We start from the raw sequence: 13,788 nt of genomic DNA, 5'->3' as shown, positions 1-13,788 counted from the left end.
AAATATACTCTGGATGAAATGATGCGTTCTCTGGCAATTTCTTCAAAATAACATGGGAAGGAGAGAAATAGGTGGAGATGTAGAAAGAAGTCGATTGGCCATTAGTAGACAATAGCTGAAGCTGGGTCATGGGTTCATTCAAAGTTCATTTTACTATTTTATTTACTTTTGACTGTGTAATAATAAATAACTTTTAAAATAATAAATGAAATTCAATTAATTTCATTAATTTTAAATACCATTTTAGATGAGTGCATTACATTTTAAAATAATTATAAATGTAAAACAAAATGCCTTATTTTATGGATGTATAATTTATTCAAATATTACTATATTAAACATTGTAGCTCTTTGTAAATTATTACTAACACTAAAATATATTTCTCTCAAGGGAAATATGTTTTTACATAAATTCCTTTAAGTGATAATTCTGAGTTAAAGGTTATAGATGATTTTTAAAGGTTTTTGATACAAATTGTTTTCCAGAAGCATTACACCACTGTTGCCTTGCCAACAAATAGTATTATTTTCAAAACTTTGCTGTTTTGGGGCCAGCCCCGTGGCTGAGTGGTTAAGTTCGCACACCCCGCTTCAGCGGCCCAGGGTTTCACTAGTTCGAATTCTGGGTGCGGACATGGCACTGCTCATTGGGCCACGCTGAGGCGGCGTCCCACATGCCACAACTAGAAGGACCCACAAGTAAAAACAGACAACTATGTACCGGAGGGCTTTGGGAGAAAAAGGAAAAATAAAATCTTTAAAAGACCAAAAAACTTTGCTGTTTTGTATATTCTTTTGTATGTATCAAATATTATATAATAAAGTTAAGCTTTAAAAAATAAATTACACGTATACTTTGAATGCAATTTATAAAAGTTTTATAAGAAAAAATACTTCATTCTTAAGTGAAGGAAATTGAATTATGAGAGTATCTTTGCTCACTTAGATGTGATCTTATACAAAATTAAATTTCTCTTTGTGCTCGTAGTAAGGGTCTATATGAAGTTAGTCACTGTAGTTTCTGTATGAACTTTTGCATGAAACTACATAAAGTTCTTAACAATTATTGTTTTGTTCACAGTCGACCAGCAGTTGCATTAATTCGAAAGTTAATAGCTGTATTAGAATCTATTGAACGTCTACCTCTTCATTTGTATGATACTCCAGGATCCACATATAACCTCCAGGTAACCATAAAAATGCAGTCGCTATTGCCAGTGCATTTAGAAGCAGTCTTATACTTTTCTTAAAAACAAAAACTTTCCTTTCGTATTGTATTAAGTAACAATTCTGCATAATGGTTAAAGACACCAACCCTGATGCCATTTGATTGTTTTTTTTTTTTCAAATGACTGTTGAATATATTGATATTTCAATTCTTTTTTGTTTAATCAAATCACTGTGGACTTTCAGTAAATAGTTATCGTAAGTAGTAAATCGTATTTTGTAGATTGTAAGTGGAAAGACACTTTATCAGTGGAAAAAGCAGAAACAAGGCTCCTTTTGTTCTAGAATTATGAATTAAGTCCCTTCATCTCTGTTTGAAATATCAAGATGGGAGAAAATGTAAAAATATTTTAAGCACAATTTTTTTTTCTTGCTTTCTGTATGTCATTGATTAGAACCAGATGGCTTTAGCTGTTCCTATTGATCCTTCCAGAAATCTCTCATTATCATATGGTTTTATAATAAGCCTGTTTTCATCCTAAATGTTATTTGGTTGACCTTCTCATTTATTTATTCAATTATGCTTTTGTTAGCAGCTGGGATCCAGATATGAACAGAGAAAACAAATACTCCTACTGCTAATATCCAAATCCAGATCTTTATCACATCATCTGTGGGTTACTTTAATATTTCCTAGCAGATCTTGCCTTTATCCAACCTATCCTGCATTCCACTGCATGGAATTGTTCCTTTTAAGTGTAGCCTTTAATAAATGACTGAGAATCTGTATTTGCCAAAACATCGCCTAATCAAGGTAAAAACTTGCCATATCCCCAAGAACTCAGTGGTGTTACCAAAGCCACTGGATTCCCAGACTAGAGAGCTTGTACAGGAAATTACAATATAGTTAGTTCTCCTGACATTGTACATATATTAAACAAGATGTAGAGATCTACTTTGTGTTTATTTCAAACAGAATAATACAAAAAGGAGCAAGGGGATGTTTTTGTCCATCCGTTTCTTTTCCTTTTTTTTTTTGAGGAAGATTAGCCCTGAGCTAACATCTGCTGCCAATCGTCCTCTTTTTGCTGAGGAAGACTGGCCCTGAGCTAACATCTGTGCCCATCTTCCTCTACTTTATATGTGGGATGCCTGCCACAGCATGGCCTGATGAGTGGTGCCATGTCTGCACCTGGGATCCAAACCAGCGAACCCCAAACTGCCGAATCAGAACGTGTGAATTAACTGCTGTGCCACCAGGCCAGCCCCACATCCATCCCTTTTAAGTCTTTATCCTTGATATGTGAATAAAGTAGTAGAGATAGGTCTCAAAGACTGGAAATTCTCCTGCTTTTACAGTCCTAGGAGCACCAAAATCTTTTATTATGCAGTTCTCATTTCAGGAGACTGTGCAAGACACAAAGAACGCCAGGAATGTCCCCTCTGGTGATTTTGCAGTCTAAAATGCTACCCAAATGCACATATGAACATTCAATTTTGTGTCTGTACGAGTTAGTTAAGATTTCTCCAGAAATGAAGCTACCTAAAATTACTAGTCTTATACTTGTTGCTTACTAAAACATACTGGATTGGAAGCTATCTTGAATTTTTTTAAGTTTATTAGCCATAGGTTATTTTATATATTTTAGCTTTAAAGGAATAAGTTAATTAGCTAATTTTCATAACTTACCTGGAAAATTGTGAGTTATAAGTTAGAGATGTAATATTTCTTTGGAAATGCTTTATTATAATTTTATTTAAACCATGTGTATTTGAAGTTATTTAGAAATTCTAAGTAAACGTTTTTTCTTTTTTGAAAGCCAATATCACTTGTCCAGTGGACGTTTTTTTAAAAAGAAGCAACCGCTTAATAGAAGACCAACACTGATACTTCCCTTATGATTATACTTTATAAGTCTCAATTACTGTGTTCATATAACATGTCTCATTTTTACAATTCTAAGAAAAAAGCAAGGTATTTTCTGAAGCATTTTGATCATTTCTGTGTAGATACTTACGAGAAGATTAAGATTTCGGTTGGAACGTGCACCTGGTGAAACCGCATTGATAGACAGGACGGGCAGGATGTTGAAGATGGAGCCATTAGCTACTGTTGAATCTCTGGAACAGTATCTCTTAAAAATGGTGAGCTTTTGGCAGCGACATCGTGAAATAAGCATTCTCTGCTATCGTTTAGCCCTTTAGAAAAGTATTTTGAGCAGTATGTATCCAGAATTATGGTAATACAGTTTGATTTAGCAATTCTATTTTTAGGAATCTATTCTAAGCAAATAATCTTTATACAGGCGTATCTCGGAGATACTGTAGGTTCAGTTCCAGACCACTGCAGTAAAGTTAATATCACAGTAAAGCGAATCACATGAACTTTTTGGTTTCCCAGTGCATATAAAAGTTATGTTTACACTATACTGTAGTCTGTTGTGTGTGTGATGGCAATATGTCTAAAAGAAATGTACAAAAACAATGTACATACCTTAAGTAAAAAAACTATTGCTAAAAAAAATGCTATCAGATGAGCCTTCAGTAAGTCGTAATCTTTTTGCTGTTGGAGGGTCTTGTAAAAAACGCAATATCTGGGGGCCGGCCCCATGGCCGAGTGGTTAAGTTCGTGCACTCTGCTGTGGCAGCTGAGGGTGTCACTGGTTCGGATCCTTGGTGTGGACGTGGCACCGCTCATCAGGCCATGTTGAGACGGTGTCCTACATACCACAACTAGAAGGACCCACAATAAAATATACAACTATGTACTAGGGCTCTTTGGGGAGGAGAAAAGCAGAAAAAAAAACCCCACAATATCTGCAACATGCAATAAAGTGAAGCACAATAAAATGAGATGTACCTGTACACTATAAATGGTGTCTTCATAAAGATGTTTATTATGGTTATTTGTAATGCTAAAATAGTGAACAAAACCTTAATGCCAATCAAGAACAATATCAAGTTGATTATTGTTTCCATTAATTTGAATATTACATAGCTGATAAAATGTCTAATGACTGAGTAGGGAAAAAATGTGTTTGTACAATATGATCAAGACTTTGTTTTATCCTATCGAAATAATAGACTGAACAAATATTCTATGATGTTAATAGTGGGGTACTTTGGTTGTCAAAATTTCTATTTTTCTGGGACTTTTTCCCCAAATGCTGCTTTTTTTGCTTTTTAAAGATTTTATTTTTTTTTTCCTTTTTCTCCCAAAGCCCCCTGGTACATAGTTGTGTATTTTTAGTCGTGGGTCCTTCTAGTTGTGGCATGCGGGATGCCGCCTCAGCGTGGCTTAATGAGCGGTTCCATGTCCGAGCCCAGGACTCGAACCAGCAAAACCCTGGGCTGCCGAAGCCGAGTGCGCAAACTTAACCACTCCGTCATGGGGCCAGCCCCACCCCCAAATGCTTCTTAATGAGTATTTGTTACAATAAAACAATTCACCTTAAAGGCATAGGGAAAAAGTGGGCGATATGTTTGAAAATAGCATTTTTAAGGTGAGTGTTTTCTGTATTTTATTTGGTTTAGGTAGCAAAGCAGTGGTATGATTTTGACCGATCTTCATTTGTTTTTGTTCGAAAATTAAGAGAAGGCCAAAATTTTATATTTCGGCACCAGCATGATTTTGATGAGAATGGAATCATTTACTGGATTGGGACAAATGCCAAGTAAGTCATTCTATTTAATGTAAAGTGAAAACATTCACCTGGAAAAAGAATTCTAGGTAGTAGAATAAAATTTGAGTATCCTCCAGTTTAAGGAACTTGATGTCTTATAAAATTTAAGACTGTCCAAATTACTGTTTATGAGGGAAAAAATCTTAATTGTTAATTGTAAAATTTTTTAAATTAATTTTATGTGGGAAGAAAAGCTAAAATGAACAAATGCAGTTATTTTGGTAGTGTTAACTGCTAATTTTTCTTTTTTTTTTTGTAGAACTGCATATGAATGGGTAAATCCAGCTGCTTATGGACTCGTAGTTGTAACATCATCAGAAGGAAGAAATCTACCTTATGGTCGCTTAGAAGATATATTAAGTCGTGATAATTCAGCTTTAAATTGTCATAGCAATGATGATAAGAATGCCTGGTTTGCCATAGATCTGGGTCTTTGGGTGATACCATCAGCATATACACTTCGTCATGCTCGTGGTTATGGAAGGTCTGCACTGAGAAATTGGGTTTTCCAGGTATCCAAAGATGGACAGAACTGGACTCCTTTGTATACCCATGTTGATGACTGCAGTCTCAATGAACCAGGGTTAGTTGAGGAGTCTTTGCAAATTGGAAAACTCAATAAAGAGCTTTGTTTATTTTTGTAATTGTATACCCTTAGAGCTCCCTTCTTTGTGAGATATTGAAGCAAGATTTTCTTTCTAAAACATCACTTGATACTATAATTTAGGTACTAAAACTTTGAAATACTGACTTTACCAGAACTTTGTCAAAAACTTTACATTAAACATGAGTAGAAAGCTGAGCTTATTCATTTGAAAAGAAATTGATATATGGCTATATGTGTATATATATAGCATAATAATAAAAACCAAAAGGAAATGGAATTAGCTTTTAACTAAACTATCCATCTATTCACATGATATATGTGAATGTTCAACATATTAATAGTGGCTATTACTGGTTATGGAATTATGGCTGACTTTTAAATTTTTCTTATTTTTATGTATCTCTTTTCCTATATTTTATATATTGATCATATATTATTTTTTTAAAGACAGAAAGTTGGTATTATATTTCTAAAAAATTTAATTTTAATGTTTTAATTGTCCATTGTGGCACATTCTGAGGGGTAGATAGAGTATGGAGTTAAATTACTTTGCATTTGATGTAGTACGGAAGTAGCTTCTTAACATTAGGATTAATAGGTAATATTTTCAACTTTGAAATTTAATATTTAAAACTTTGCAAGAATTTAAAATTGTTTTCATCATAAAAGTATATTATTCATAAAATTTCCGGTCTCATTTCTTTGGATTTTATTAATCATAAATCATTTAATGTTATGAGTCAAACTAATAGTATACATTTTAACATTTCATTTTTTTTCTGAGTAATATTAGCCCTGAGCCGACATTTGTTAACAGTCTTACTCTTCTTTCTTTCTTTCTTCTTTTTTTTTCTTTTTTTGCTTGAGGAAGATTAGCCCTGAGCTAACATTTTGGCAGTCTTCCTCCAATTCAATTTATATGTGAGTCGCCACCACAGCATGGCTGACAAGTGGTGTAGATCTGCTCCCAGGATCCGAACCCACGAACCTGGGCAACCAAAGCAGAGTGCACCAAACTTAACCACTATGCCATGCAGCTGGCCCCTTAATGTTTCATTTTTAACTTATTTTTTGTTTTTCTCCTTTGATTTCTTGATTCTTGTGTAATGAACTGTTGAGTGAATATGAAAGTTAGTTTATTTTTTCTCCAGTTCTCTATTATGTAAAATATCTTCCCCACCTTAAAATCTTTTTCATCTGTTTTGAAACATTACACAATCTTTTCCCTTCACCCATTCACAGATCAACAGCAACCTGGCCTCTTGATCCACCAAAGGATGAGAAACAGGGGTGGCGACATGTGAGAATTAAACAGATGGGGAAGAATGCTAGTGGACAAACCCACTACCTCTCACTCTCTGGATTCGAACTTTATGGCACTGTAAATGGAGTATGTGAAGATCAGCTAGGTAAAGAGATGGTAGTAGGTTTTTCTAACTTACCGAAGCAATTATATTTGTAAAAAGTGATTTTGTTTATATTTCCCTAATTTCTCCCTTACAGGAAAAGCAGCTAAGGAAGCAGAAGCCAATCTTAGAAGACAGAGACGTCTAGTACGCTCCCAGGTTCTGAAATACATGGTTCCAGGCGCTCGTGTGATCAGAGGCCTTGACTGGAAATGGCGAGATCAGGATGGCAGCCCCCAGGGAGAAGGCACCGTCACAGGAGAACTGCATAATGGTGAGTAGGTGCTTAGACTTTATAGTGTGGAAATCAGCTACTTAAATAACAAAGTATTCTTCTTTGGTTATTTTGGGATAATTTATAAATTGTATAAATGTCCCAGCATTATGTAGAAGAACTGACGTATTGGTTTTACATTAAAAATGGAAAAATCATTTATTTAGAAAGAAGGGAAAATTGAAAATTTTTAAGTTTTGACTCTAAACTTATTGCTAATATTTTAAAGTGATTAATAAGCTAGTGTAAGTTGAATACCCTCAAGACATATTTTGTTGCTGTTTTTGTAAAATTAGTTTATTATTCATAAGTTTCCATTGTTCTTTATCTTAATTTCTTATGCTTTTTTCATCTTGTTATCCTGACAGGAATCAGGCAAGAACTTTTTTACTCTAAGTCACATAGAAGAAAAAGCATTAACATTTTTAGTTACTATTTTTTAATAAAGCATTGAACAAGAATCATAGCCTCTTCATTTATTAGTAGATTATAAGATATTTCACAATGTTTCTCAGTCTACCAGCTTTTCTTTGGGATTTTAAACTTTCTTGTTTTATGAGAGCTATTGTTTAAATCAAGTTCAATTTTAACCTTTGGTGCTGTAGATTTTAGGGAAGTTCATACCCACTTAATAAATGCTTCCATTAAGTCCCAGAAGCGACTATAGTGGCTAATTTTTTTCTTATAATTTAAAATGCTGATTTATTAGTGGATAATTTGCCTGACCAGTAGAGGGTTCTTATGAATTTCGCCTGGCATTAAAAACAAAAAGAAGAGTAAAATGTTCAAATTCTCAATTTACACCAAATATTTAAGGAACTATAAAAATGTGATAGTGCTTAGGAGAATGACTAACATTTAATATCTTAATATATTCATGTTCTGTGTAATAAAGGCATTTGTTTACTTAAACAAGCACTTTGATTTTATTGCTTTTAAGATTCTATTCCTTGAATTACCTCACCACCAAATGCCTTTCTCGATAGTCATACCCTAATTGCAAATCAGTTGTCATCATACCAGGTTTACAGTGAGTGAGCATGCATATAACTGCCAAAATTTCTCTTTCCCCTAAATTGATTGTTTTGCCTTTTAAGTATGTGGGCTAGTTAGGAATATGTGAATGCAGTTCATTTTTCTGAGGCTGGCGTAACCTGAAGCAACACATAGGAAAATTGGAACCTTAATTTTAGAATTTAACATATAAGAAAGGCTTATTTTTGCTGATTTGGCAAGTGTAGAGATTCAGAGTTTTAGCTGACCAAGATGGCCATTCCTGTTAAATCACACCTTGAAACCTTTATGTCAGAGAGGATTCTTAGCTTTCAAATGCTTACGCCACCCATTTCTAATAATGGATAGTTATTATTAACTCTGTTTATCTTTTTATCTATTTTTCGGGCATAGGAGGAGTTCAGAGTTTTGTACCTTTACACTTATGGATAGTACGTATGCACTCTTTCTTAGTTCCCCTTAGATATCAGTTTCAACACATTCTCAAGCCTAATATGAACGATGTACATTTTAAAATTATTTTTCCACCTTATATCAATTAAATATCTCTTTCCTTTCTAGAGGAACTATGTGGTGGTAGGAATATCCATTTTTTTCATTTATTCCACAAATATGAGTGCCTACTATGTAAAGGCACTTTGTTAGACTTCAGGTATACACAGCAAAAAGGTGTGATCCTCTCTGCCTTCTGGGTGAAACAGATAAACATTCAGTTACATATTTTGATAAGTGCTATGAAATAAGTTATCAGTGTATTTTTGGACCAATTCATGCAATGCAAATGTTATTTTTATTTGGGATTGGGATATGTTTTTGACCTGTCCTTTCTCACACTTTTCCATGTTGCAGAAGAGGTAGTTAAATATTGTTTCTTCAGAGGTTATTTCAGCATACAGAATAAATTAAGGCAATTGAAAACTCATCTAAACTAGATTATGTAGATTTGGGGCAGTTTTCCTCTCAGAGAACTTATATGCAGATAATCCCCACAGGTAATTCAGTATTACTTATACCCCTCTGAGCCTCATCATAAACATAATCTGATCTTGGCCTGTGTGTGCACACATGCGTGTGCATGGGAGTACGTGCGTGTGTGGGTAAAGTACTTTCAAACTTTGCAAAGACTTGTTATACTTTAGACATTCTATTTGTATATGTTGTATTTTTCCCTGAAGTAGTTAGCTTATAACACTAAAATAAGATTGTAAAATTTCTATTAATTTCATTTCTAATAAGCAGTTTGTTTTATTGGTTTTGGAAGTTAATTACCATTTTTAAAAAAGAATAAGTGTCATTTTCCAGGTATGAGTAAATATAGATTGAATAGCAGTGTCCTCATTAGTTCTTCACACATTATTAGCTTTAGCATATAGGTTCTAATAAAAGAGCTTAGCATACTTTTAAAATTTTGTTTTAGAATTTTCTGTGTTTATTCGACTTTATTAAACTTAATCATAAGAGAACCAAGTAACCAGTGAACTTTGAGAACACAACCGAAATGCTAACTTAGTGTTATGTGAGCTAGTGACCTAAAATTTCTATGGAGATATATGAATATTTTGTCTGACAATTATAGGATTTAGCCCAAACTTAGAAATTAATGGTAAGCCAGCACTTTTTTCTATAAAGAGCATTTGACCACATAATCATATTTAGCAACTAAAATACTTTTTATTTAGATTTCATCTATACTTGCTAAAGTTCCGGTATTTACCATTTGTATAACTTTTTACAATTTTTAACAGTTCTTCCCCTTAAAAGATACCCCAATAGATGTAAACATGACCCTTACATTGTTTTTAAATATCATCAAAGCAAACAGTGCAGAAATAAGAGAAATAAAAGAAGAACTTAATTTTATTTAGCAGACCTTAAATGACTGTAGAAAAGAAGTACAGCACTGATGAAAAGCTGATCCCGTATTGTGGAGCTACTGTCTGACACGCTCCTGTCTGCTTTCTGCTGGGTCTCACAAACTCCTGTCCCTTTCCAGGCTGGATTGATGTCACCTGGGATGCTGGTGGCTCAAACTCTTACCGTATGGGCGCAGAAGGAAAATTTGACCTCAAGCTTGCACCAGGGTACGACCCTGATACAGTGGCATCACCCAAACCTGTTTCATCCACTGTTTCAGGCACAACGCAATCATGGAGCAGCTTGGTGAAAAACAACTGTCCAGACAAGACATCTGCTGCTGCAGGCTCCTCAAGTAGAAAAGGAAGCAGCAGTTCTGTGTGTAGCGTGGCCAGTAGCAGCGACATCAGCTTGGGTTCGACCAAAACGGAACGGAGATCAGAAATTGTAATGGAACACAGTATAGTTTCAGGAGCTGATGTCCATGAACCAATTGTTGTTCTTTCATCTGCTGAAAACGTCCCTCAAACAGAAGTAGGGTCATCTTCCAGTGCAAGCACCAGCACCTTAACAGCGGAAACGGGAAGTGAAAATGCTGAAAGAAAGTTAGGCCCTGATAGTTCTGTTCGTACTCCTGGGGAGTCTAGTGCAATATCCATGGGAATTGTTAGTGTTAGTTCTCCTGATGTTAGTTCAGTATCTGAGTTGACTAATAAAGAAGCAGCTTCACAACGACCCCTTAGCTCTTCAGCAAGTAACAGACTGTCTGTGAGTTCTCTGTTGGCTGCTGGGGCCCCTATGAGCTCTAGTGCAAGTGTACCTAACCTGTCCTCAAGAGAAACATCTAGCTTGGAGAGTTTTGTAAGGAGAGTGGCAAACATAGCACGGACTAATGCCACGAACAACATGAATCTAAGCCGAAGCAGCAGTGATAACAACACTAATACTTTGGGGAGGAATGTGATGAGCACAGCAAGTAAGTGAGCTTTTCCTTATGGAACCCAATGCTTTTTCCACTCTGAGGGATGCAAAGGAGGGTTTCTTGTTGAGTGGGTTCTGGCTCAGTCTTTAATGAGACCGTTAACCATGTTAGATACAACTGCATCAACTTTAGCACTTCAGGAACGTGAAGTTAAGTTCTCTAGAATCGTGATATTTATAGAATTCAGATCAGGTGTGATAAAGAACTTCTTATTATGAAAGGATAAACAATAACACACTTCTGCTTTTCACTCCTCTATGATAAGTCATTAAGTAGCGTTGCATAAGGAAATCGATGACTATTAAATATCAGCATAGTCAGTTGACGTCAGAGCATCACACTAGTATAACTTTTATGTAGGTCTTAAATTGATATTAGCTTCTCAAAGGTATTTAATTCTAATTTAAGCTACTAATGGGTCAAAGTAATTCCCTTGGAAAATATCATTGGGAATTATTTCATTGCTTCACTTTTTTAAAAAGTTAGTCTTAATTTTTTGAAAAATAATAGTGCAATAAAAATAAGAATTTTTAGTTGGATTTCAGTTGGGTTCCCAAAGTTGTTGCTTTTCAGCCTTTTAAAAGTGTTTCATGACTGCATTGTTTTTTGTAAATATACTACCTAGTTTTTCTAAAGTTTATATACTGATTCGCTTCATTTTTATCTTTAGCGTCTCCTCTTATGGGTGCTCAGAGTTTCCCTAATTTGACCACACCTGGTACTACATCAACAGTGACTATGTCAACATCCAGTGTTACTAGCAGCAGCAATGTAGCTACAGCAACAACAGTTTTATCGGTTGGTCAGTCATTAAGTAATACTTTAACTACCAGCCTCACGTCAACCTCCAGTGAAAGTGACACAGGTCAGGAAGCAGAATATTCCTTATATGGTAAGTTATAGTTTAAAATATTTCGATATTTGTATAGTGATGTTTTTATTACATTTTTTGCTGGGTTTTTAATTTTTTATTAGAAAAGAATTATTCTGGAGCCAAGCCTGGTGGCACAGTGGTTAAGTTCAAACTTTCTGCTTCGGTGACCTGAGGTTTGCTGGTTCAGATCCCAGGTGTGGACCTACACATCACTTGTCAAGCCATGCTTTGGCAGGCATCCCACATATAAAGTAGAAGAAGATAGGCATGGATGTTAGCTCAGGGCCAGTTTTCCTTAGAAAAAAAAAAAAGCAAAAAACAGAGTGGGGCCAGCCCTGTGGCCGAGTGGCTAAGTTCACACGCTTCACTTTAGTGGCCCAGGGTTTCGCTGGTTCAGATCCTGGGCGTGGACATGGCACCGCTCATCAGGCCATGTTGAGGCAGCATCTCACATGCCACAACTAGAAGGACCCACAACTAAAATTTACAACTATGTGCTGGGGGGATTTGGCGGAAAAAAGCGGGAAAAAAGAGAAGATTGGCAACAATTGTTAGCTCAGGTGCCAGTCTTTAAAAAAAAAAAAAGAATTATTCTTTCACAAATGTGGCATCTTATGTAAGATGAAAGCCATGGAGTGATATGAGGGACTGTTAAGAAATCTGATTATAAACAGACATCTAAGAACTTGTGTGTCATCCTTTTTTGCCTTTTGTCACTAATGAAGTTTCATTAGAATCATAGTAAGCTACTTGACACTTTTATCCGAGAAGAATAGAAGTGTACTAGACTAATAAGCTTTGTAGAGCGATAGTCCTTGTACACTGTAATGTGAGGGAACAGCATTCCTGTGTGTCTCCTCTATTCTCAGTCCTCTACTCACAGAATACTTTACTTCTGGAACCTCTGACAGCTAAAGGTGTTTGAAGTTTCCCCACACCAAGTGATTCTTAGACACCAGCTGACTGTCCTACAATTGAACTCAATTCTGACACTGTCTACATACCTAGAGATAGTTCAGATCCCAGAGGTTAAAGGCTCAGTTCCACAACACTGCCACCCCCTTCCTTCAGACACTAATTGCAAGTCCAGGTTGTCATCTATGCTTCTGACCGACTGGCTGTAAATCGAAGGTTTCCACAATCCCCTCATTGAGTTCAGTTAGTTTGCCAGAGCAGCTCACAGGACTCAGGAAAACATTTTATTTATTGGATTACTGGTTTATTGTAAAAAGGATATAACTCAGGAACAGGCAGAAGAGTTGCATAGGATGAAGTCTGGAAGGCTCCCAAGCACAGGAGCTTCTGTCCCCTTGGAGTTTGGGGACCCTCCCGGCCTGTGGATGTGTTCCTGTCCACCATCCTGGAAGCCCTCTGAACCTCATCCTTTTGGGGTGTTTTGGAGGCTTCAGGATTTAGGCATGATTGATTAACTTATTGGCCATTGGTGGCTGAACTCAATATCTGGCCCCTCTCCCCAGAGGTCTGGGGGTGAAAGTTCCAACCCTCTCATTATGGTTGGTTCCACTGACAACCAACCCATCCTTAGATTAAAGGCTTTCCAAAAGTCTCATTAAAACAGCTCTGCTGATGAATAATAATGAAAGGCACCTTTATTGCTCATATCACTTAGGAAATTCCAAGGGTTTTAGAAGCTCAGTGCCTGAACAGATGAAGACCAAATACATATTTCTTAATATAAATCACAGTACCACAACTATTATCAAGGTCCTTTGAAAATTCTTTTTTTTTTTTTTTTTTTTAAAGTTTGGTACCTGAGCTAACAACCGTTGCCAATCTTTTTTTTTTTCTGCTTTTTCTCCCCAAATCCCCCCAGTACATAGTTGTATATTTTTTAGTTGTGGGTCCTTCTAGTTGTGGCATGTGGGATGCCACCTCAGCATGACCCGATGAGTGGTGCCGTGTCTGC

General features: G+C 35.8%; 1 protein-coding gene across 13 annotated transcripts in view; it reads left to right on the top strand.

Moving 5' to 3' along the window:
* HECTD1 (HECT domain E3 ubiquitin protein ligase 1) overlaps window positions 1–13,788 on the top strand; it is an 87,913-nt gene that overhangs the window by 53,748 nt on the left and 20,377 nt on the right. For 5 of the 13 annotated variants that reach the window (XM_070241446.1, XM_014734146.3, XM_014734147.3 and 2 more), the window contains exons 19-26: window positions 1,082–1,187; window positions 3,178–3,312; window positions 4,702–4,841; window positions 5,110–5,433; window positions 6,700–6,866; window positions 6,961–7,137; window positions 10,145–10,981; window positions 11,658–11,879. In XM_070241446.1, coding sequence (XP_070097547.1) covers window positions 1,082–1,187; window positions 3,178–3,312; window positions 4,702–4,841; window positions 5,110–5,433; window positions 6,700–6,866; window positions 6,961–7,137; window positions 10,145–10,981; window positions 11,658–11,879 — 2,108 coding nt within the window. The remainder of the gene's footprint in view (window positions 1–1,081; window positions 1,188–3,177; window positions 3,313–4,701; window positions 4,842–5,109; window positions 5,434–6,699; window positions 6,867–6,960; window positions 7,138–10,144; window positions 10,982–11,657; window positions 11,880–13,788) is intronic. The other 8 variants (XM_070241456.1, XM_070241461.1, XM_070241443.1 and 5 more) reach the window with 2 other exon arrangements.

This window comes from Equus caballus, chromosome 1 (assembly GCF_041296265.1).
Source record: "Equus caballus isolate H_3958 breed thoroughbred chromosome 1, TB-T2T, whole genome shotgun sequence".
NCBI lineage: Eukaryota > Metazoa > Chordata > Mammalia > Perissodactyla > Equidae > Equus > Equus caballus.
The sequence above is the reverse complement of the archived record's forward strand: the minus strand, read 5'-3'. Positions and strand labels throughout refer to the sequence as shown.